General features: G+C 43.9%; 1 protein-coding gene across 6 annotated transcripts in view; it reads left to right on the forward strand.

The window, feature by feature from the left end:
* The window catches only part of LARP4B (La ribonucleoprotein 4B), a 176,700-nt gene that overhangs the window by 116,736 nt on the left and 34,929 nt on the right, over positions 1-25,035 (forward strand). For all 6 annotated transcript variants that reach the window (XM_068235823.1, XM_068235824.1, XM_068235825.1 and 3 more), the window contains 9 exons: positions 969-1,112; positions 9,485-9,566; positions 11,581-11,717; positions 16,876-16,979; positions 19,982-20,092; positions 22,456-22,509; positions 22,612-22,821; positions 24,333-24,439; positions 24,592-24,840. In XM_068235823.1, the coding sequence (XP_068091924.1) occupies positions 969-1,112; positions 9,485-9,566; positions 11,581-11,717; positions 16,876-16,979; positions 19,982-20,092; positions 22,456-22,509; positions 22,612-22,821; positions 24,333-24,439; positions 24,592-24,840 (1,198 nt within the window). The remainder of the gene's footprint in view (positions 1-968; positions 1,113-9,484; positions 9,567-11,580; positions 11,718-16,875; positions 16,980-19,981; positions 20,093-22,455; positions 22,510-22,611; positions 22,822-24,332; positions 24,440-24,591; positions 24,841-25,035) is intronic.

The raw sequence follows: 25,035 nt of genomic DNA on the forward strand, positions 1-25,035 counted from the left end.
CTTTTCTCAAACGGATCATCAGGGGGGTCTGTATGGCTAATATTGTGGTGAAACCTCTCCCACAGTGTTATGTCAGGACCATGGTCCTGACAGTTTCCTGTCTGTGAACCTTATTGCATTGTGGGAAATAGCAGTTTACAGCTGTTTCCAACTTCCAAAAAAGCAAGCAGCATCTCCTTCCCCTGACATCACCTGCCAGCAGTAAAAATGTCACCGTGTGATAAATGTCAGAATGTAAATAAGGGAGAGGAAATATTTTTTTTTTTAATGGGCAAACACTGACCAAATCGTTCATACATAATTATTGTAAAAATGAAGCACTTTTTTATTACATTATTTTCACTGGAGTTCCTCTAAGTTTATTGGAGTGAGTTTAAGTGCATGTTTTTTCCGTGACAGCGTTTTCTGTTTGATTTTTCCCTTGTTTTCAAATCTATTGATTTTTCAAATGTTTTCTCCTTTATTTTGCATTTGAAGTTCTTAAATTTTTAATGCAATGGTTACCTGAGACTTGTCATTCAAATGCAAATTAAACTTTGTTCAGGCATGTGAATTAGAAATTGACGTTGACACAAATCAAAAATGTTGGTTCTAGGTTGCACCAGCTGGCAGTTATGTACTTTACATACTGTTCATTGTTTTTTAACATTTTATAATCTCTTGCGTTAGAAAAAAAAAATGAAACTAAAGAAAAACTTGGTGGCAGGAATCAGAAAGCGCCTGTTCTCACTGCCAAACTCTATGCACACAGGCAACAGGCAGACTGTTGATTGCTGTATGTGGTCGTGCCATGCGACTTTTAATGTGCTTGCCAGCTCCTATTAGTGGAGAGTGCAATATGGACTTCTATGAGAAAAGCCCATGGCACACAAGTGCAGTGGGCGCAGACTCTCTATCAATACTCCATGGAGCAGTGTATGAAGAGAAGCCTTTCTACTTTAAGTTGACCCAAACTTATCACATTTCAGGACTGGATGCCAATGGGGACGGCATCAGCACAGTGTTAACGGAAGACCCGCCTCCATCAGTTTCCACGTCAGACCAAACAGATATGAATACTGTAACTCTGGGAAACTCAGAATATGAATCTATGCATGAACTCTCTCATTCAGGTAACTTTCCATCATTTTACTGATCCGTTTACTTTGCTGTGAGACACGGCAGCATTACTGAACCGTTTAGTTTGCTGTGAGAGATGACAGCATTACTGAACCGTTTACTTTGCTGTGAGAGATGGCAGCATTACTGAACCGTTTACTTTGCTGAAAAATCCTGATAAAGTGTTCCCTCACGCAACATGCATAAAAAGGACATGCCAATAATGGTTCCAATTTGTGAATACCGTTCCCCTGTGTTCTTTGTGTTAGGGTCAGAAGCGACCCGTTTTCAGGTTGGTTCTGACAGTAACAGAAAAGCTAACATAAGATGCTTCTCCTGGAGAACACTGGTCTGGGCAATGCTGTATGTGGGCCTGGATCTGTGGTTGTGGGACCAGAATACACAGCAGTCTACGGTGTATCCAGACTTGCATTCAGAAAAAAAATAACTTTTTAAAAATAATTTGAGGAAATGGGCACATTACGGTTTCTGCATTGACGACGTAGGCGGATAGAGTCCTGCATTATTTCCCTGTGTTGCTAAGAGGGCTTTAGTTATCAAAATGAAATAACTTTTTAGAAAAAAAGCCTTCTGGTCGCATCAAGGAAGGTTTATTTAGTCATTGTTACATTGGCCTCAATTCACGGAGCATTATCAAACGTTTATCAAACACTTTATCAAACGTTTGATAATTTACCTCATGGGTAAAATCTCCTTTTAAATTCACTAAGGTGTTATATATTTATCGAATGTTTTACCGATAAAACGTTCAACAAATATATAACACCATAGTGAGATTTTACCCATGAGGTAAATTATCAAACGTTTGATAAAGTGTTTGATAAACGTTTGATAATGCTCCGTGAATTGAGGCCAGTGTGACATTTACACTCTTCCTGATGTACACAGTTGAAATCTACGCCCTATCAGGAGCCTCTTGTTTCTTCCAGGGCGTAATTTAAATCCCATGTCGGCATATGCTTCCACCTCTATCACTGCTTTGTTTCAGCTGACCCTGTGATCATTGTGACTGCATTAGAAAACTGCAAACAAAAATCCCCGTTCCCTAAAGGACAACTGACCTGAGAAGGATATGGAGGCGGCCCTATTTGTTTCCTTTGAAATAATACCAGTTGCCTGGCAGTCTTGCTGATCTTTCATGCATCTGTAGTGTCTGAATTAGACAAATGAAACAAGCATGCAGCAAAAGCAGGCGTACTTAAAGTGAACCTTAAGTGGAAAAAAAAGTGTTCTACTCACCTGGGGCTTTCCTCATCCCCCTGCAGCTGATCGGTGCCCTCGACGTGTCTCTCCGATCCTCCTGGTCCCGCCGGCGACCACTTCCGGTTTCGCTGTCAGGACCCGACAGGCTGGGAACACAAGTGATTCTTCGCATTCCCAGCCACAATAGCGCCCTCTATGTTGCTATAGCAGCGCTCTCTGCTGCCATAGCAACATAGAGGGAGCTATTGTTGCTGGGAACACGAAGAATCACTTGTGTTCCCAGCCTGTCGGGTCCTGACGGCGAAACCGGAAGTGGTCGCCGACCAGGGGATCGGAGAGACACGTCAAGGGCACCGGTCAGCTGCAGGGGGCTGAGGAAAGCCCCAGGTTAGTAGAACTCTTCTTTTTTTTTTTTTCACTTAAGTGCCTCTTTAAAGAGAGCCTGAGATGGGCTCATAAAAAAAAAATATATATAGACTACCTGATCCAGGGGGCTGAGCGGATCAGGTAGCCTCCAAAACCGCCGCTCCTGTGATCTCTGGGTCACGACGCTGGAATGAGAGATTCAATCTCTTTCACAGCGTGCCAGGGAGGCAGGGGAATGTCAGGGGCCGTGGCCAGGGAGAGAGAGCTACCCACTGGCAGCTCTGGAAACCCTGCAAGAACGCCCCTGGTGTCTGTTATGAACAGAGAATCTCCCACTCACATGTTTACCTCCGAGATAGCGACAAGTATTGTCGTTAATCTCCTGGGGCTATAGTGGGGGGGGGGCTGGGTTCAGAGAGTGGCGGTGTGGGGACACAGACAGAAGCATGTCATAAGGTAGAGAACATGCCTATGCGGTCCATCTGCCCCTACCAAAAAACACCTCGGGTTCTCTTTAAAGCAGTCATCAATCAGATGCTACCATCTGATGCTACCCGCCCCCGTACTACTTACTTACCAGCGGCTTTCTCCAGCCCCTGGCAGCCACTACCACTATGTCCCTCGCTGCATCCCCACTCTCTGCTGCTGGCTCCCGATCCCCGACATTTCCTCGCCATACATCCTCTACTGCACCTGCACGAGCACCGCTGTCAACGCCACGTGATCCGGAGCGTACTACTGCGCAGTACACGCGGGCCATGTGGAGGTGATTGATAGCGTCGCAGGTGCAGTAGAGGACGACTTGGAGGTCGTCCTGTGCACCGTCGTGGGCCAGCGGCAGAGCTGCAACGGGGGACTGCTGCCAGGGGCTGGAGGAAGCCCTGGGAAAGTGTGTGTGTGTGGGGGGGGGGGGGGTGGGGGTAGCAGAATCTCCTTGACTCCTTTAAATGGAAGATCTGAGGTAAAAGGAAAAAAATTGTGCTACTCACCCAGGGCTTCTTCCGGCCCCTAGCAGCAGATATGTCCCTCACTGCAGCTCCGCTTCGGTGGCAGTACTTCTGTGCCTATGCAGCAAGCAACATGTGTGAGTGGTGTGGCCTCATGCTCATGGAGGCGCAGAAGATTCTGACCTGGCGAGGTCAGCATTTCCAATAGAGGGGACCCCGGTCCACCGGCTAGGAGCAGAGCTGTGGTGAGCGACATATCGGCTGCCAGGAGCTGGAGGAAGCCCCGAGTAAGTAGAACTTTTTTTTTTTTTTTTTTTTATATCTTGGATCTTCCCTGTAAGTCAAACTTTTAATCTGAGTGCTTGTTCAGGGACAATGACTAAAAGTATTAGAGACAAAGGATCAGGAGGACAGCCAGGCAATGTGCTTTTAAAAGGAATTAAATATGGCAGCCTCCACATCCCAGATCAGTTGTCCTTTAAGGGGTCAGAACCTGCCAGTCCATAAAAGGTTAAAGAACACTTCGGTTATCTGCACCAGGGTTTCTCAGCATTACCGAATGTGCCCCTTTTATTCAGGAAGGGGAGGGGGTGTTGCCCATCACCCTCTCTTGTATTTAACATCATCTTAAAGGAGTTATCAGGGAAATTACCTAAAATGAGCTCTGCTCCCCGCCGATGTCTCGGTCTCGCCGCTCGGTATTAAGCAGGGCTGTGGAGTCGGTCCAAAAATCCCCAGACTCCGACTCCTCAGTTTAGGATTCCTCCGACTCCTCTAATTTGCATATTACATTTTTGTTGATTAAAAGTATGTAACATGAAATTCGTCTCTTAACTGCCAACGCTTAGGAATTTTACAAGACAACTGAAGTGAGAAGGATATGTAGACTACTATATTTATTCCTTTTAGACTAAAACTAGTCCTTGGTAAGAGTACTTGTAAAAGGTACAAACCGGAACAAAGAACATCTATCAGGCCCTAGGCAATGTAAGTGTGGGTACATGTAAGAATGATGTGCAGGTATTTTGCAGGGGAAGAAGGAGATTGTAAACAGACAACACCTCTGTGTTCAATGTGCACAGCATTCTCAGTGGATTCCCTGCAGCTCTGTGGGGAGTGCATATGTAGAGTATAGTACTACTGTGTAACAAAGTAAACCTGAGACAGATTAAATTAAAGTTTTATACATACCTGGGGCTTCCTCCAGCCGCCTTCAGGATAATCAGTCCCTCGTTGTCCTCCTCCACCACCTGGATCTTCTGCTATGAGTCCAGGTACTTGAGCCAGTCAGGCGTAGTGCGCATGCACACACTCCGCCGCCAGGAGCATACTACACCTGTGCAGCACTATTGCGCAGGTGCAGAATGTTCCTGGCTGTGGGAGCGGCATGCGGCTGGACAGCGCTGACTGGCTGAATTACCAGGACTCAGCAGAAGATCCGGGTGGTGGAGGACAGCGAGGGACTGATTAGCCTGAAGGGGGCTGGAGGAAGACCCAGGTATGTATAAAACTTTACTTTTCATCCGTCTCAGTTACCCTTTAATTTGTAGTCACTAAACCAAATTTTAATAACATATCAAATTATTTGATTTCATCAGCAAAGGGAGTGCATACATTTGCATAAATCGGCATCAATGCAGAATTATTTCCATCTCATTGACCATCTCTATTAGTGACACAGCTACACATCAGGCTTTATTCTTACAGCATAGATGTCATTTAGTATATATAAGAGATTCCTGTGTACACATCATATATACAGTCACAATCAGATATGTATATCTGACCTTAAAAATACGGGGACTGCTTTATTGAAGCAGCACAAGTAACTAATTTTGATTGGTTTATTTCATTTTTGTGGACTAAGCACAGCTATTACTGTATTTATACTGTATATATACATTACTTTTCATGACTATTATCTGAGAAATAGAACATTTTATCATATTTTCTATTTTAATTACAGTTACAAATTCATTAGGAGTCGGAGTCGGTGCATTTTTTCCCGACTCCGACTCCAGGCACCCAAAATTGCCCGACTCCACGACTCCGACTCCGACTCCACAGCCCTGGTATTAAGGCCTTCCTGCATAAAAGGGGCACATGCTGTAATAACTCCTTTAAGTACTGTACCTCTTGATATACATTTATTTGGTAGGAATACTGCATAATTATCCAGAAAATCTTTCATGCTTTTCACTATGCTTCAGGTTTGTTTATATAATTATATAATTTTTGTTTTTTTTCTCTTAGCGCAAATCTTAATATAATGGGTAGACTTTGACATGTTCAGGTGCATACGTGTAAACAAAGGCGCCTGGAAATAAGTATGCAGGGTATTGCTGCTAGTAGAATATTGTTAAAATTACCGATATTCTACTACTTAATTCCAATAGTAAAATATTGGTAATCTTTACCGATATTTTTCTATGTCTTAACCTAACCCTACTCTTACACAGAACCCCCCTCTACCAATGCCTAACCATAAGACCTCCCTCTACCGATGTCTAACCCTAACATCTCCTTCTACTGATGCCTAATTATAAGATCTCCTTCTACCGAAGCTGAACACTTAAAGAGACACTGAAGCGGAAAAAAAATTATGATATTATTTGTATGTGTAGTACAGCTAAAGGTAGCCATACACTGGTCGATTTGCCATCAGATTCGACCAACAGACAGATCCCTATCTGATCGAATCTGATCAGAGAGGGATCGTATGGCTACCTTTACTGAAAACAGATTGTGAACCGATTTCAGCCTGAAACCGTTCACAATCTGTGGTGGTGGTGGTGCTGTCGCCGCTTCCCCCCATCCCGCATACATTACCTGCTCCGCCGGCACGACTTCCGGGTCTCCGCTCTGGTCTGCTCTGGTCTCCGGCATGCTTCCCTTCTTGCTGTCTGGGGGAAGTTTAAACAGTAGAGCGCCCTCTACTGTTTAAACTTCCTGCCGGGACAGGAAGAAGGGAAGCATGCCGGAGACCAGAGCGGAGACACGGGAGTCGCGCCGGCGGAGCAGGTAATGTATGCGTCTCTATTGCGCCGGTCGTCGGGCACTCAACGCCGCTAGCGATGCGCTCTTTACCCGCGGGCAATCGACGGTTATTTTCCGCACGGCGCGATCGACTGGATCGGACGGATTGGATCGAAATTCGGCGTGTAGCGTGAACGATTGGCAGCAGATTCGATCCCAGTAATCGAATCTTCTGTCGAAACGGCGGCAAATCGGGCCAGTGTATGGCCAGCTTAAAGGCCCATACACACGTCGGATTTTTGCGAACGACCCGTCGTTTGAACGTTCAGTCGTTCGCACGTCAAATCCGACGTGTGTACAGACTATCGTTCGGGTGATGAGACTGGTTTCCAGCGATCCGCCGGGCGGATCGCTGGAAACCAGTCTTATCACGCGAACGATAGTCCGTACACACGTCTGATTCCGCGTGCAAACGACTGGACGTTCAAACGACCCGTCGTTCAGAAAAATCCGACGTGTATGGGCCATAAGAAATAAAACATTAAGATCAGATACATCAGTCTAATTGAGTTAAGAAACTCCAGTTGTTATCTCTATGCAAACAAGCCATTAAGCTCTCCGACTAAGGCCACATACACACATCAGACCATAGTCTTTTGAAAATGAAAGATCACAGACCAATCTTACCACCCTTCATGTAGTATGAGAGCCATACCTACACAGTCTTTTCTATGGAGCTGAACTCCACATCAGAAAAAAATCTTTGCAAGATGCTGTACACACAGATGCTGTACAGACACAAAAGATCAGTATCTGCAAAAGATCTGTTCCTGCCAAAAATCCATTCCTGCAAATTGCAATGATAGTCTATGAGATCTGCAGATCATCATACACACATGATTTAACTGACATTCATCTGCAGATCAGATCCACCAGGATGGATTTTCAGATCTGCAGATGATTGCTTGATCTGCAGATGAATGTCAGTTAAATCATGTGTGTATGATGATCTGCAGATCTCATAGACTATCATTGCAATTTGCAGGAATGGATTTTTGGCAGGAACAGATCTTTTGCAGATACTGATCTTTTGTGTCTGTACAGCATCTGTGTGTGCAGCATCTTGCCAAGATTTTTTCCTGATGTGGAGTTCAGCTCCATAGAAAAGACTGTGTAAAGTATGGCTCTTATACTACAGGAAGGGTGGTAAGATTGGTCTGTGATCTTTCATTTTCCAAAGACTATGGTCTGATGTGTGTATGTGGCCTAAGGCCTGGTGCACACCAGAGGAGTTTTTCTGAGCGTTTTGAGTTTTTGAAACCTCCTGCTAATGTTATCCTATGTGTCTATGCACACTGGAGAGATGAGGTTTTGTAAAAAAAAAAAAACCACAGCATTACATTGGGAAGAGCTTTTGAAACCTCTAGCGTTTGGGGAGTTTTTCTGGTGTGTCTAAGCCCTAAGTTAATCCTGGAGAGGGCTGTTATCTGACTTTTATTATCTCAACTGTAAGTGAACTGTTTACTTTTTCTCTGCTAGAGGAGAGGTCATTATTTCACAGACTGCTCTGAAAGAATCATTTTGAATGCTGAGTGTTGTGTAATCTGCACATATTATAGAATAATGCAATGTTAGAAAAAACACTATATGCCTGAAAATAAAAGTATGAGAATATTTTCTTTGCTGCTAATCTTCTAGTAATTATTCATAGTACACAACCAATTCATTATATCATATTTTTTTTTCCGCTTCAGTGTCTCTTTAACTCCCCCCAAGGTTAAACTACCCTGCTGCAATGCCACGTTTAGCAATAAAGAAGGTACATTTTAGTGCCTATACAATCGTAGGAGCCAAGGCATATGGATATGCAAATTGCGGTATTGCATATCCGCATGCCTCAGCACCCGTGATTTAGAGATTTACTTTCTTTGCTGCAAATCATGACTTTTATAATGGGAGCCATTAGCAGCAAATAAGGTAAATTTTGGCGCCCAGTAGCGGGCACTGTTGTGCACCCAAATGTTTCCTCTTTGTAGCAAATTGTGGCTTTTATAATAGGCGCCTATTGCACCCTTTTTTTCCTGATTCGGGTTCAGATACCCCTTGAGGTACGTGTGTTGACAACCTAAGATCTAAACTAAGCATATCCTGTTGAAAACCTAATCTACAGTGTTATGCTGGGCATACACGGACAGTTTCATATTCTCAATCGAGCCGCTGATGGCTCGATTGATAATTTTCAACCTGTCCGATACCCCGCCGGATCGATACTGCGCTCGATACTGGGGGGGGGGGGAGCACGGGGTTTGAGAACAAAGACAATAAACGAGCTGCTCATTAGCGGCGCCCGTGGGGACGAGCGGCAATTGATCCGTGCGGACGAGCGGTGACGCGCCGGCATCGAGCCGCTGGTTTGATATCTGCGCATAATCCTACCGTGTATGCCCGGCATTACTTGCAAGTCTTAATGCATGAAGGAGATACAGTCCTGACAACCATTGTTTACAGTTGTGAATCCCCAGTAGAGTGCTAACGAGAAGTGATTTGTATTGTAACAGCCTGTATTTTTCCCCTATTCTGCTGTAGACAAACTCTTGGTATCTCTTTCATGTGAGCAGCAGACGCTTCAGGTTCTGGAGAAGTTAGCCAGGGCATCTGTAATGATTAAGCACTTTTGGCTGTGCAGAACGGCAATGTTTCATATTCTGTGAGACAGATTTGTCATTGCAGGTTATCAGTAATGTTACCACTAATTACTCATGCAGTTTGTGGGAATAGAATTTGGCAAATGGTAATCCATTTGCTGCCAGCTTAAGTAGACTATTAGAAAATAGTGTCTCATATTTTTTGTTTCTTCCATTTCTTTTATTCAGGAGCAAATGATTTACCACAGCCAGAAGGGCAAGAAGATCTGCGCGATGTGCTTAAAAAAACACTGGAATTTTGTCTGTCTCGGTATGTCAAATACTTTTAAAAAGTAAAGTGAACCTGTTAATCCCCAACCTGTTCACCTCTCCTGTTCCCCCATAACCCCCCCCCCCCCCCTTGCTTGATGAAGCAACTATGGGTTGTGAGCGTTCTAATATATTCTAGAAACTAACTTTTACCTTATCCCATACATAGAACATTTGTTTTTTTCCTTCCTACTCTTAATAAATCATGAAGCTGATGGATTTTAGTCTGAAATCAGCACTGTCCCATTTCAATTATTGTAGTTACACTTGAAGAAGAAAAAAATGTTAAGATGGCTGTGTGAAAGTATCTACTCTATGCTGTAAATTTAGCTGTGGTTATTTCTGCTTTCTAAAGACGCATCTGTCCAAAGGATCTTTCCATTATCCAACATTTATATACACTGTTTTGGCAAATCTGTGAGCCATCTGTAGCGTGTGAATAAGCCAGCATTTGTTCCAGCATGGGACAGAAGTGATGAAAAAAAATAAAATAATGCAAGAAAATTCCTAACTTGGCCTTTCACATTATTATTTTCCTCAATTTATCCATTTAAAGTGGACTGAAACACTGCAATCTTTACATGTAGGGCATCCATTAAGGATTGTAAAGAACTAGCTTACACAGATGAAAAACTTAACTTTATTGGCTTGCTTCTTTGTCCTAATGGTGCTCTGTCATTTGAAGATGCCAACTGATGGTCTACTCTGTTGGCGGATGGGAACATTTTTGAAGACTAAGTTCCCATGCTCACTCAAGCCTGCTGCTTCTGCTCACCCTCAGAATCATCCTGTTAGTTTACACACAGAGGATGGATCTAGTGCAGCCTAAGCTGCAGTGCCCAGCCTTCTACATGGGTAGGTGTGTACACTCAGTTCAACCAGTGAATGACCAGGAGCAGCAGGGGTAGGGGATTATTTCCCATCCGGCAAGAAGAAAGCAGCCCTCATCAGTGTTATTAAGGCGTTCTATTATACAGAGAGAACACCAGTGGCTGCAGGAATGATGGGGAACCAGAGTGGAGTTTGATGGGGGAATAAGGCTACGTTCACAGTGGTGCGATGCAGCACATCAGCCGCTCTGTAGCGCGGCTCGCCGCACTGCCATGCACCACCTATGCAACGTTTACAGTGTGACACATGTTGCAGTACAACAGGGTGCAGCATCTTAACACCACTGCAAGGTGCACCTAATAGTTACAGCGAAGCATACTTTTCATTCACCATATGCTTCACTGTATACAACGCGCAAATAAAGTGTAGTGCCACCTGTCTGATCCATTGCACTGCGTTCCTGGTGTGACAGGGAACGCAATGAACATTGTGAACCAAGCCTAAGGCCGGTTTCAAACAGCCAAACAGGAAGTGATGTTCGTTTGAGCTCACTTCCTGTTTCGTAAATACGGAAGTGTATCTAAGCGTATTGCAAAAATACGTTTCCGTGCATGTGTGCCGCAACAACACTGCGTACATTTTTTTTAAAATCCCTGCATCGCCATAGACTTACACGACTTCTGGTCCGCCACGTGTCGTCCATAGAACCTCGCAGTAATGTAGATCTGTCCTTGCATCGGGGATGTGGCGAAAACGTCACTTCTGTCGTATTGCGCTTTACTGCGTCGGTATGAACGGCCTCATAGACTTTCATTGGGCTGCAGTGGGGTACAGTAAAAATACCGCACTGCACCGCTCCAGTGTGAAAGCACCCTCAAGGTCCCATTGGTTTGTGTTTGAGTCAGCCATGTTTACCTGTTTTCTCAGGTAGAAGTAGAAGTTTGACTTATATTTGAGTATATGTTGTCAGTTTAATTTCTTCATTAGTTTTAATCCAGTGTCGAACAAGCACAATGGGCAGCAGTGGAAACACCTACCCAAAGATGAGTATAGCTGGGATAGCAGGGCCTCAGATTCTACAGTCTATCAATTTTATTCCCACAGCATTTATACCAAGTTATGTTCAGATACTTCACGTGCTGCAATATGAGGCATGTCTGATCTTTATTGCTTGTCTTCTGCAGAGAGAATCTTGCCAGTGATATGTACCTTATATCACAAATGGACAGTGATCAGTATGTGCCAATTATGACAGTAGCAAATCTGGACCATGTCAAGAAGCTGAGCACTGACATGGACTTAATAGTCGATGTACTGAGATGTAAGTATTCATTTCTCATAGTATGTTAGTAAGGTTATGTATTTGTATGTCATGTCTAACAGTTGCACATTCAGCGCATCATTTTTACACTTGATCCTAGTCTATCTAAGGCTCCCTGCACACTGCATGCGATTCCGATTCCTTATCGTTTTTTACATCCGATTCCGATTTTTAATCATTACTTCATGCTGCGTTTTTTCCTCCGTTTTTCTCCGTTTGATTGTATTCAGGGAAAATCGGAAGTGCAAATCGGAATCGGAATCGCAAAATGGATTTGCAGTGTGCAGGGAGCCTAATGCTGTATTTAATCTTATATCAGCATTCAATCTGTCATATTTCTGCTGAAATCTGGTCAAAAATGGTTCAGATGATCATATTGCTGCTTAAAGAGCAACTGTAGCCCAGGATTGAACTTCATCCCAATCAGTAGCTGATGCCACTTTTCCCTTGAGAAATCTTTACCTTTTCTTGAATAGATCATCAGGGGGGTCTGTATGGCTGATATTGTGGTGAAACCCCTCCCACAATGTGATGTCAGCTCCTTGGTCCTGAAGGTTTACGGTCTCTTGTTGCATCATGAGCCTGCTAAAGTTGTAATCAGGACAGTAATGGCCCATACTCACGGGCAGCAAATGTTGCCTGTCGCCAGCACACGTGAGCGTGTGGGCGACAGGCCGGCGACAGCTCCTCGCCAGGTCCCTCCGCGTACACACGCGGAAGAGGGACCAGCGGCATGACGAAAGCTGTCGCCGACGTTCCTCCTCCCCCTGCCGGAAGCTCGCCGGAAGCTCTGTGTACCTCAATGGAGGTTGCTGTCGCTAGTCCGCATACTCACGCAGACTAGCGGCGGAGTTGCGGCGGCGACTGTCGCCAGGCGATTGAACTTTTCAATCGCCTGGCGACATCAGCGACGGGCGACAGTTCGGGGTGCGCGCCCGTTGCGGGCGACAGTTCGGGGTGCGCGCGGCCCATACTCACGGGCGACCTGTCGCCGCAACACGCGCGCGCCGCGTGTTGAGGCGACAAGTCCCTCGTGAGTATGGGCCATAAGAGCTGGGCTTCACGCAGCTGGTGAGGAGATTCTCACCTAAGTCATATCAGTGTACAGATTAGTTTTGACCAGCCAATTTAACTTTTTTAAACATTGCTTATCTTGCAAAAATCATTTGACAGTAACTGAAAAACTCTTAATTCGCAATAGTGCCTCTTTGAGAACTTTTTGTCTAAAGTGGTAATGTCAGCCACAAAACCAAATTCTATTTAAATACTGCGGTGTGTTTAAAATGCTGCCAGAAATCTGTCTCTGTAAGTACAAGCTCTCCAATCTATTCAAGAATCTCTCTGCTGTTATTATATTTTCTCAGTCCCCCAGGCTATTTTCTGTGCCTTTGCCAATGACCCTCCCAACTTCCTGCTTCTCACTGATTGGCTTAGCAGGCTGCTGCCTAGCTGAAACATTATCCTCTGCTCACTCTGTTTACAAGCAAGGCTGAGGTGACTCAGCGATTGGAGGAGAAAAGAAAAAAAGTTAAGGGAAGAAATTACATCAGGATTTAGCCTCAAACTGGACAAAAGACATGGTTCCCACCAGGAACAGAATTCTTTTCATTTATTATATAAAATTCACTTAAACTTCCTGGCGTTTTTTTTTTTTTTTTTGCAACATGCAGCTAGCACTTGGCGCGATCGGATTTCCTGATCTGAGATCGCCGGAGGCGATCGAAGCGGGTGGGGGGATGCCACTGCACAGCGGCTATCATGTAGCGCTCGCTACATGATTTAAAAAAAAAAGAAAGAAAAAAACTGCTGCACTGCCCCCTGGCGGTTTTTAATAGACCGCCAGGAGGGTTAAAGGAGTTATCAGGCAAAGTTTAAGAAAATAAGCGTTACTTACGGGGGGCTTCCCCCAGCTCCAAGCTCCCAGCACGTTCCTCGCCGCAGCTCTCCTTTCAGCCGTTCGCTGCAGGTCCATCCCGGTCCCCGGCGATGATGTCAGAGCGACCTCCAGGTCGTCTGTACTGCGCCTGCGCGATCGGCGCTGTCAATCACCGCCACGTGGGCCGGAGCGGACTTTCTTAAACTTTGCCTGATAACTCCTTCAAATCAAAACCTGGACAGTACAATACATGTTATGCAAGTAGATTTATCTACTTATATATGTGTTTTTTCCCTGGCATAGTATGGCTAATCCTCCTGCTTTAAAGCAAGATAATCGGCCAAAGGGAATTAACAATCCTGATATTTCGGAGTCCAGTATAGGATTTGTGGCTGGACTAGAGAAAACTTGAGAAACTTTTCAAAAGATATGGGCAAAAAATTAATGGGCTACATGATTAAAGCTGCTACAACAGCTACAGCTCTTCAGGGGATTTAATACAACATGCTATCTGTTTTTTTTTTTTTTATGTATTTGTAATTAACTAAAAATCTGTTTGCAGGTTTATTTTAACACAAGTCAATTTACACTAAACAGTGTAAAAATAAATAAATAAATAAATTATCCCTATTTTTAAAGATTTTCGAACATAAAAAATGTATAGACTTGATACGTAGCCCTTGTCTGAATGAAGAGCAGTTTACACTAGAGCGGATGTGAAACGGACATGGTAAGTGCATCTGCTAGGCGAATGCGTTCCGTCCGGTTTTCATCCGTTTTCAGCAATTTCACTGTGTTTTGAGTTAAAGAGGAGCTGTTAGGTATAAGGTCTCAGAGAAAATAAACACATATATCAGTAGCTAAAGATTGGCTGTACTTACATTACATATGCATTTCACTGTCCACGTTTGTACTTCACAGAATTTGTATATAGTATATGCAGAGATTGATGCTCCTGACAGCTCATGGCAGGCTCCATGTTTTTCTGTCAAATGTGTCGTCATGTCCTGCCTGCTTCCTGATCACAGAAAAGCTCGTACTGAATAACAGTGTGCAGTGAATATTAATGAGCCATGTGGCTAGGAACAATAGCTGACTCCTGCAGTGTACTCTGCCCGGAGATTTATCAGTGCTACGCGCTGGACTGATTACAAGCTGCTGTCACGTCTCATTAGCAGCCGAGGGGAGGGCCCCAGAATGCTTTGCAGTAATAGTATGCGGCTTGCGTCCTCTTAGGTCTAACAGCTTTTCTGATAAGCACACATCAAAGGTAACTGAGATTTTTATCTTCACTAATGCCTTTTTGGCTTCCTTCTAAACTGTTTAACACAGGAGAATAGAGGTTTAAATTAGCTTCTGCAGCCTGACAGTTACTCTTTAACATCCGCCTGTACACATCTCACTTGTCCCTTTGCCGATCAGTCTGTCTATATTCAGCCGGAGGGCAGCAGAAGCATGTGGGGTTTTTTTTTCTGCAAGGATCAGTTTCCTGCACTAAGCGGAGCTTAAAGGGGTTCTGTAGTTCTTTATAAAAACAAAAACTGACACTTACCTGGGCCTTCTACCGGCCCCCTGCAGCTGTCATGTACCATGAGGTCCTCTACAATCCTCCGTTCCGCGCCGCCGGTCACGGACTAACGCAATGGCCGCCACGTGCGTTTCCGATCGCGTCCCCAGAGCCTCCTGTGCAGGCTCAGTACGAAGTTTTCTCGTACTATGCCTGCGCAGTAAGCTCCCGGAGACGCAAGCGGGAGCGAGGACACGCGCAGCTGGACAGGCACAGTGGCATTCGTCTAGTTAGACTAATAATTGGACAGTAACCGGCGGCGGGGGTCAGAGGATCGTAGAGGACGGCGCAGGACAGGGCAGCCGCAGGGGGCCGGTAGAAGCCCCAGGTAAGTGTCAGTTTTTGTTTTTCTAAATAACCACAGAACCTCTGTAAAGAACCAAAAAAAAAAGCCACAACTGGTAGCTGCAAGTGTGAACCGGCCCTTAAAGAGAAACTCCGACCAAGAATTTAACTTTATCCCAATCAGTAGCTGATACCCCCTTTTACATGACAAATCAAATGCATTTCACAAACAGACCATCAGGGGGCGCTGTATGACTGATTTTGTGCTGAAACCCCTCCCAAAAGAGGCTCTGGTACCGCGGTACTCTGGGCAAACTGCCACAATGTAACAATGTTCACAGACAGGAAATGGCTGTTTACAGAACAGCTAGAAACCGCTACATAACCTGCCCACAGTAACAATGTCACCATGTAATACATGTCAGAATGTGAATCTGGGAGAGAAAAGATTTTACAATGAGCAAACACTGACTAAATCATATATACATAATTATTGTAAAAATGAAGCACTTTTTTATTACATTATTTTCACTGGAGTTCCTCTTTAAAGGATACCCGAGGTGACATGATGAGCTAGACATGTGTTTACACAGTGCCTAGCACACAAATAACTAAGATGTGTTCCTTTTTTCTTTCTCTGCCTTAAAGAGTTAGGGCCGTTTCCACTATCGCGAATCCGCATGCGGATTCGCACAGCCAGTACAAGTGGATGGGCCGGTTTCCACTTGTCAGTTTTGCTGTGCGTTTTTCTGTGCAGGATTTTTCTGCACGGCAGAGCCCTAAGAATTCGCCTGCGTGTGGAATGCAGGCGAATCGCACACAATGTATTTAATAGGGAAATCGCATGCGTTTTCCCCATGTGTTTTTTGCCGCGAATTCGCATAGGTACCAATGTAAATTCACACAGGCAGTGACAGGGTTAAAATCGCATATACCCTCACCTATGCAAATTCGCGGCAAAAACACATGCGGAATCGCATCCGCATGCAATTTCGTCAGCGGTGGAATCCAGGCGATTCCGCAATAGTGGAAACGAGCCCTAAAGCATCAGGTATGTAAGTGGCAGTTCCTGTCTGAGTCAGGACTGAGTCAGACTACAGTGTGATCCTCGCTGATAAAAAGTTACAACTATATAACACTTTCCTAGCAGAAGATGGCTTCTGAGAGCAGAAAAGAGATAGTCAGTATTTCATAGATTTTAGCTCTGGCATACTTCAATGTATGTCATTGAGCAAAAACAGTAAAAACTTGAAAAGTAGATTTAAATATAAAATAAAACTTTTTTTAGGAGAAGGAAGATGGATACAATTGTTTTTCATTAGTTTATTTTCATTTCGGGTGTCCTTTAACCAGGTTTGTTAAGATGTAATGGAAGATGATTGCATGAGATTGATCAGCTTATTTTGATGTTCTTCCATGTTTAATTTCAGCTTTGCCTTTGGTCCAAGTGGACGAAAAAGGAGAGAAAGTGAGACCGAATCAGAATCGGTGTATTGTGATCTTACGGGAGGTCCCTGAGTCTACTCCTATTGAAGTAAGGATAGGGTCTTTCAGTATTTGTAAGTTTATTTACATTTTATTGCAAATGGCTCTTTTGGCTCATGTTTTTTGTTGTTTACAAAATTATTCAAAACTGTTCGGTTTCCCTGTTATGCCTATAGGGACTGTTCACACCGGCATTGATCCATCGTTAAAGTTTACCACAGACAAATACTAGTGAGTTTTATACATACCTGGGGCTTCCTCCAGCCCCATCCGCACGGATCGCTCCCACGCCACCACCCTCAGTCTTCTCCAGCTCTGGTACCGGGTCCCGTAATTTTGGCCAGTTTTAGGCATGTGCAGTGCGCTCCCTCCCTCACCGGTGGAGAATAGTACTGCGACTGCGCAGTATTATTCTCCACCGGAGAGAGCGCACTGCGCATGCTCAGACTGGACAAAGTTATGGGACCCGGTACCGGAGCTGGAGAATGGCAACATGGGAGCGATCCATGAGGATAAGGCTGGAGGAAGCCCCAGGTATGTATAAAACTCGCTAGTATTCGTCTCTGGTGTACTGTAAACAAAGGCCTCGGCGCTCAAGCGCTGTCCATTCAAAACGCTTTTCCGTTTGCTAGCATAAAAGTATTTGAGCAAGACGCCATGTGACGCCTGTCTGATCCAGCCCTAATGTCCATTCTTCATTGCTGTTTTTTTTTTTTTTTTTTTTTTTTTTAAAAGACAAAATTAAGTCCTATTGTTTACTTTCCTTTAATATTTTGCATGTCACGATTTTCTTGCAGCTGTGAAATGTGCCATCTTTCATACATGACCAGTTAAGGGGTGTCAAAATGCTAGAATAGTAAATGGCAATTGGGCTGTGTGACCCTAGCCTAAAATGGACACTTCTAGATCTGTTCTTATCTTTAACTTAAACGTTGGTCAGCTGAAGGGTTCAATGTAGAGAGGTTTTGGTGAATGATCCCAGCACAAACGCTGTGTTCAGCTGCCTGCTAAACAGTCCTTTTGAGGTCAGAAGACATTAATCTATGTACACACTTTAGGTTTCTGGACAAAAGGATGAAGAATAATTATTTTGACTCAAGGAAGCTGCATACAGGTTCCCTTGACATCGCTGGCCTCCCCTGTAGCAATGTACAAGGCTGGATCACTGTCTCCTGATTTCTTTGGTTTTCTAGGAATGTCAGGAAGTTCCCACAATATGCAGGTGCTAGCTCACCTTACCCATCCATTGGGCAGTACATGTTGTTTGACCAGGAGCCCAGCAGCTTATCCATAGAGAAGTTGGCTTATCTGTGGCTGATATGGCAGTCCCTCCCCATGCAGATAAAGCATTGGAAGTGTCTGTAACTATAGCTACCACTCCGTTTTCCAGTTCTTGTTCTCACCTGAAGCTTTGTAACTCACCTCAGGAGTTTAACTGGGGTCACATGACAGGAGCTCTTACAGTGAGTTACAAGACATGAGGACTGAAGCTGGAGTGAGGAGAGGTAGTTATGGTTACTGACACACTACCTATGTGTATTTACCAGCAAAGACACTTCCAAAGCGCGCTTATGGGGGGGGCTAAAGTCAGACCTAGAGGGTGGGCTCTATCATTGGATCACTGCATTTGGACCACTGTTCAGGCTGGTAGTTGGGGGTTTGGGCCTATCCATGGTGATATATGGTACTTATTACTCCCCCTCCCCCCTCTCCGGACTGATAACAGCTCAGCTGTGTTAGATGTTGCTGGGTGGATCAGCAGACGGTATACACACATACATGCAGATTAAGCTATCATGCTCTGCACTGTGCTGCTCATTCATAATGTATGGAGAAAGGAATGAGTGTCAGAGGCCATAACACAAGACGTGTGAACAGCAGTTTGTAGGGAGCTATTGCAGGGTGTTATGTAAACGATTATATTGCACAATACGCAATTTGATGTCTGGCTGGTCTCACTGAGAGCTGTATTGAGTACTCTTTTGTGACTGCAAATAAACTTAACTCGTGCTGAGTGCTGCCTGCAGAAAATTTTCCTGAGACAGTAATTTGTGATAAACTTTGGTTAGAACCTTAGCATCGGCACAAGTGTGTCATGCAGTTTATTGCTGGATCTTTAAATGACCAACACAAACGACTACTGTTGTTACCTGAACCATCCCCTGACATCATGTTAATCAAGGGACTGTCGCCGACTTTCTGCAAGCAAATAAAGGAGGGACTGTGCTAAAATGAGTTGTCCCTCATTGCTTTAGAGGGGACTGAAGCAGCCAACCAGTTTTTTTTATCAAACACGAATAACTGAAGATTTTCTGCTAATAATGGACCACTTGGACCAAAGCCGCCCCCCCACCACCACCACCACCACTTGAAAGAGGGCCTGAAGGGAGAGGTATATGGAGGCTGCCATATTCATTTCCTTCTGTACAATACCAGTTGTTCCTGCTGATCGCTTTGGCTGCCATAGCGTCTGAATCACTACTGCAGCCAAAGCAGTAGGAATGGTTTCCTTATAAATAAATAGAAGCCAAAACAGCTGAGAAACAATGAGATAACACTTCTGATAAGGTTTTAGTGCTGCGAAGTTCAAAGGGTCATTATTTCTATATTTACATTTTTTCAATCAGGCAGATTTGTCATGGCTGCTGTTTAGAAAGAAGTCGTAAAATGAAGCCTTTAAACTAAAATAGAAATGACTCAGTTTTGTGTTTAATTTACCTTCATTAAAATGCTTTTACTGTATCTTCTGGCGTATAAGACTACTTTTTAACACTTGAAAATCTTCTGAAAAGTCGGTGTTTGTTGGAAGAGGGTTAGGCTTGTACGGCGAGTATATCCCAAACTATATATTTTAACTGGAAAAGTTGGGGGGTCGTCTTATATGCCCAGTCGTCTTATACGCCGGAATGTACGGTTATTACCTTGAAATGCAATTATTCATCTCAAACTTTTATTGTCCTTTCAGGTTTGCGTTAAGCTCCTCTTAATTAACGTAATCTAATTTCAGTTGAGTTTGTATTTAGCTGATGGTGTTGTCCTTCTGTTTTCTAGGAGGTAGAAGCCCTCTTTAAAGGAGAGAACTTGCCGAAATTTATCAATTGTGAATTTGCCTATAATGACAATTGGTTCATCACATTTGAATCAGAAGCTGATGCACAACAGGTAGTGCAAGTGAATGTTTATGTTCTGACCCATTTTGCATGACAAACTAAAGTTCCCACATCTTAATGAAGCCATCTTAATCTATTTCATTGATTTCTACCATTGCGATTAAAATGTGGTTCTGTCCTTAGATGTGTAGCAGAAAAAATGTCTAACTCAGCTGCAATTATGTATCTAGTGGAGTTGTGGCTGTAGTATATGATACCAGCAGCAGCTTGAAGCTCTATGGGCTGAAGCTCTATGGACTTGTATCTGAGGCAATCCCGTTTTGTAGCCGCAGGTCTGCTACTGTGACTGCCGTGATACATGTTTATGGATCTTGTAGTTGCTGCTTGGCTGGTAGCAACTCTTTCAGATAATGTTGGCAGTAACTGTGCTACAGTCATACAATTAATATATTGTACATAACAACCTTTGTGCGTGTGTTATACTATTGCCTCAGCATTTACCTCAATTCCTGTCCCTTGGACCTCTATAGACCTCAGTGACTATAATACAGCAATCGGTAGTACTAGTCACCTGACCTTTCCCACAAAAAAAAAATATTTTTATGCTGTATCTGTAATTTTCGAAGGTATTGTCTCCACTTCCTGTATTTATAGTAAGTTCTCATAGATGAGGACACAAGATGGCAATAAAAAAAATCCACAATGTATTGTAACTCATAACCAGATGTACAGTAAGAAAATTTATCAGATCATCTAGAAGATGTCTTTTCACACAAATATTTCTTAAAGTGGGATTGTACTCCCAAAACTAAAATATTAGTAACTGCTCTTACTCTTTAAAAAACATTTGAAAGCATTCCCAGTGTATAAAATTGTTTATTTAGGAAGTATAATCCCACTTAAAAAAAAAAGATATGCTTTAAAGTGTGACTTAATTGTACAATATAAAGTTATGCATGATGTATGCACTCAGTCATATGTACTTTGACTATATGCTGGCTAGCTCATTTCAGCTCATTTTCATACCACATCGTAGAGCTTATGAAGGAAGTGCTGACATGGTTGCATCTTTTTAGTCACCAACCAGGCTTCCTTACACATGTGCATGCACACACTCACTTGCGCACGCACACACACACACACACACGCACACGCACGCACGCACGCACGCACGCACGCACGCACGCACACACACACACACACACACACACACACACACACACACACACACACACACACACTTGCGCACGCACACACACACACACACACACACACACACACTCACTTGCGCACGCACACACACACACACACACACACACACACACACACACACACACACACACACACACACACACTTGCGCACGCACACACACACACTCACTTGCGCACGCACACACACACACTCACTCACTTGCGCACACACACTCACTCACTTGCGCACGCACACACACACTCACTCACTTGCGCACGCACACACACACACACACACTCACTCACTTGCGCACGCACACAGACACACTCACTTGCGCACGCACACAGACACACTCACTTGCGCACGCGCACACACACACTCACTTGCGCACGCACACACTCACTTGCGCACGCACACTCACTTGCGCACGCACACACTCACTTGCGCACGCACACACTCACTTGCGCACGCACACACTCACTTGCGCACGCACACACTCACTTGCGCACGCACACACTCACTTGCGCACGCACACACTCACTTGCGCACGCACACACCCACACACACTCGCGCACGCACACAGAAACTAATGCCATGTGTTATAACAAAACACATACATTAGCAAGCTCTAACAGGCTTCCTTCAAGATGCCTAGCAACCTGTAACCTGTATTGCCACTTTGAAGAAAGCACATCTTGAACTTTTTTTCATTGCTGTTAATCTACACGCCAACTTTTCATTCACCTTAGGTGAGTGTAAAATGAGTATTATCTATTGACCACAATTGCTTTATGAGCACGAGTAGGAACATGTTTATCAATTTGCTTCTAATGGTGCCCGTACGTGGTACAATTTTTTCCTTTTTTTTTTCGATTACATCATCTCATTTGATTATTCTGTTAGATCAAGTATAAAGATTTTTCCAACATGTCCGATAGGATTTTTATTGAATAAAAATGGATAATCGTTCATTTTTCTTGATCGATAAAGATTTTTTTCGACTTTCATTTGTTTGTTTTTTTCTCTCGAATACATAGGAAAATTGACAGTTTTATTGTATCGTGTATGGGCTCCATTAGATTTCAATTCCAATGAGCTCACTTTTTTTAATTCAGCCAACAGAGTGCATCTTAGTTCCCTGAATGATGAGATTTCTATTTATCGTTGTTTCTTTTGTTTGGAATGAGTTTGTATGTGTATGACCTTGTTCTGCTGTACTCTAGGCTTACAGATACCTGAGAGAAGAGGTGAAGACATTTCAAGGGAAGCCTATAAAGGTGAGGACACCAGGCTCTGGTTTAGCAGCAGCTGTGTAATATCTGGTATTGAAACTATTGCTTGTGTATAACTGCTGTCTTTTTTTTTTTATTCCCCCCCAGGCACGGATAAAAGCAAAGCCAATAGCGATTAATACTTTTTTGCCAAAGAATGGTTTCAGACCTCTGGATATGAACCTTTACACGCAGCAGCGTTATACTACATCCTTTTACATACCTCCGCTGTACAGTCCGCAGCAGCAGTTCCCACTGTACAGCCTGATTACCCCACAGACCTGGTCTACTGCACACAGCTACTTGGACCCGTCATTGGTATGTTCTCGCATCTTACCCACAATCCCTTTCTGTTTGGATATGCAGTTTATGCTTCTTGTGAATCTCTTAACAGAGGAATGAGTGTGATTATTTTGTATAATCTTTTTCTGTACCTCACAGAAAACCAGTTGTTGCATTTTTTTTAATGTGAGCCTCATGGGGTTGTCAGTTTTTTCTAAAGGAGCTACTGCTCAACAAAATGACTAGGGGCTCATTCGGACTACATAAGACATGCACGGGCACGATGTCGTTTATGCATGTCGTGGTGCGTTGAAGTGCAGACATTGGTGGCTTCAATACAACAGAACCTGGGGGAAAACGAGCGTGTCGTGTGAAATGTTTCCATCAAAACACACTGAACGCACAGCTATACTGTGAATGGTAATCTTAGTGTATGGACTTTTATGTTGCCAGGCAGATCGCACACAATGGCTGACAGCAGTGCACGTAGTGTGAACGAGCACTTACACTGCATTGATGCAGCCTTACTGAGATTGCTTCTCTTGGCTTCCATGGATCCATCTGTGATCCTTCCGTGCCCAGCATGTCCCCACTCAGAGACTACTTGAAACTACCAGGCAGGCAGGTGTGCTATTTTGTGGGGGAGTGGATTGACTAAGCGGTACCCTGGATTGAGTGATTCCATTTCAGTGGCTGTGTGAAGACACAAAAGGGTGGAAATGAAGAAGGAAAGGTGGTAGTGTGTTGGAGGTGCAACTTACGCATAGCTTTGTATGGTATCAGTCTGTACAAAGCGAACGGTGGCTGTGGTTCAGTTATCAAAACGGTTTTCTACTAAACCTTGCTTGGTAAAGTCACTGTTTCCAAGTGTGTGGGCACGTGCACAATTTCATTCTATCCCCTCCTGCCCCTCATTCACGATGATCAACCTCCCCAGAATTTGTGGTCTAAGGATGGCTCTAAAATGCACAAGGATGGGGAATGGGGCAAGAGTCAGTCCCCTGGCCATACTGTAGTCAGGTGGTAGTAATCAAGCTTTACCAGATTTTGGTCACCATTGTATATAGTGGATAGCAGACATTGATTGACAAATAAGGACCTCTATAGGTGCTTATTGGGCTAACCATCTGCAGAATAAATTATACGTTGTAAAGCCAGCTTCACAGCCTATTCATATAATCTGTGATTTCTGATCAAATGAGACATCCAGAATACACAGACTCTTGCAGAAGTGGCGATACATATTGCTGACATAAACAAAGTGGCAGTGCTCTTGCAAGAAATGGGCACCAGGAAACCCTTACTTGAAAAAGGATGCTTGATGGACAAGTTTGCTAGATCAAATCTATAAGCATTCATGGTCAGAGGTTGGTGTAACCAGCAAACGGCAACATTTTCAAACGTTGGCGATCCTTCTGGATGGGTCAGTATCTTCCCCTACAGAACTAGGAGCTACTGACCAATCCAGATTGAAGTATGTGGTATTTTATAACTTATTACAGTATAATAAAATGGATCCACAGAATTTTTTTATTTTTTATTTTCAGGTAACGCCGTTCCCTAATACTGGATTCATTAATGGGTTTACGTCTCCAACTTTCAAGCCAGCAGCATCCCCTTTAACATCTCTGCGACCCTACGCACCTAGGAACAGGCAAGTGGGCCTTGGGTCATATTCTGTTGTTAGACGTTTGAATCTGTTACATAGTTCTAAGTTTTCATTAGTTCCAGAATGCTACAATTAAGTTCATATCAGTGGAATGTGTACATAGAAAATTATAGACTTTATATTTGTATACTTTGCAGGAATCCCACCAAGTCCCATCTGCGGCATACCATACCCACTACCGACAGGGCTCCTGCACTTCTTGATGGTTCCACCATCTTCAATTTTACTACTGATAGATTAATTAATGGTGTCCGTGGGCCTCCCACACGGCAGCCGGGACAGACGAGAACAAGGCTGCCCAATACGACAACCTTCAAGAGGGATGTCGGCACAGGTCGGGTGGAACCTCCAACTATTGAAAACTCTACTGGCCTCGGGAGGGGAAGGTGAGTAAAAAGCAGCTCTATTCAACTGGCGGCAATTTACATGCGAGAGCTCTTGCTTGCCCGCTCTTTTTTTCTGTGTCATTCCGCTTTCTCTAGCAAGTAGTAGGCGCTCTGCCCCCTCCAGACAAAAACTCCTGGTGCTTGGCAATCCAGGTCTGGTAAAGAGCAATGCCAAATACTGTCTTTCAAATGTTG

The sequence above is a fragment of the Hyperolius riggenbachi genome, chromosome 5 (genome assembly GCF_040937935.1).
Source record: "Hyperolius riggenbachi isolate aHypRig1 chromosome 5, aHypRig1.pri, whole genome shotgun sequence".
NCBI classification, from domain to species: domain Eukaryota; kingdom Metazoa; phylum Chordata; class Amphibia; order Anura; family Hyperoliidae; genus Hyperolius; species Hyperolius riggenbachi.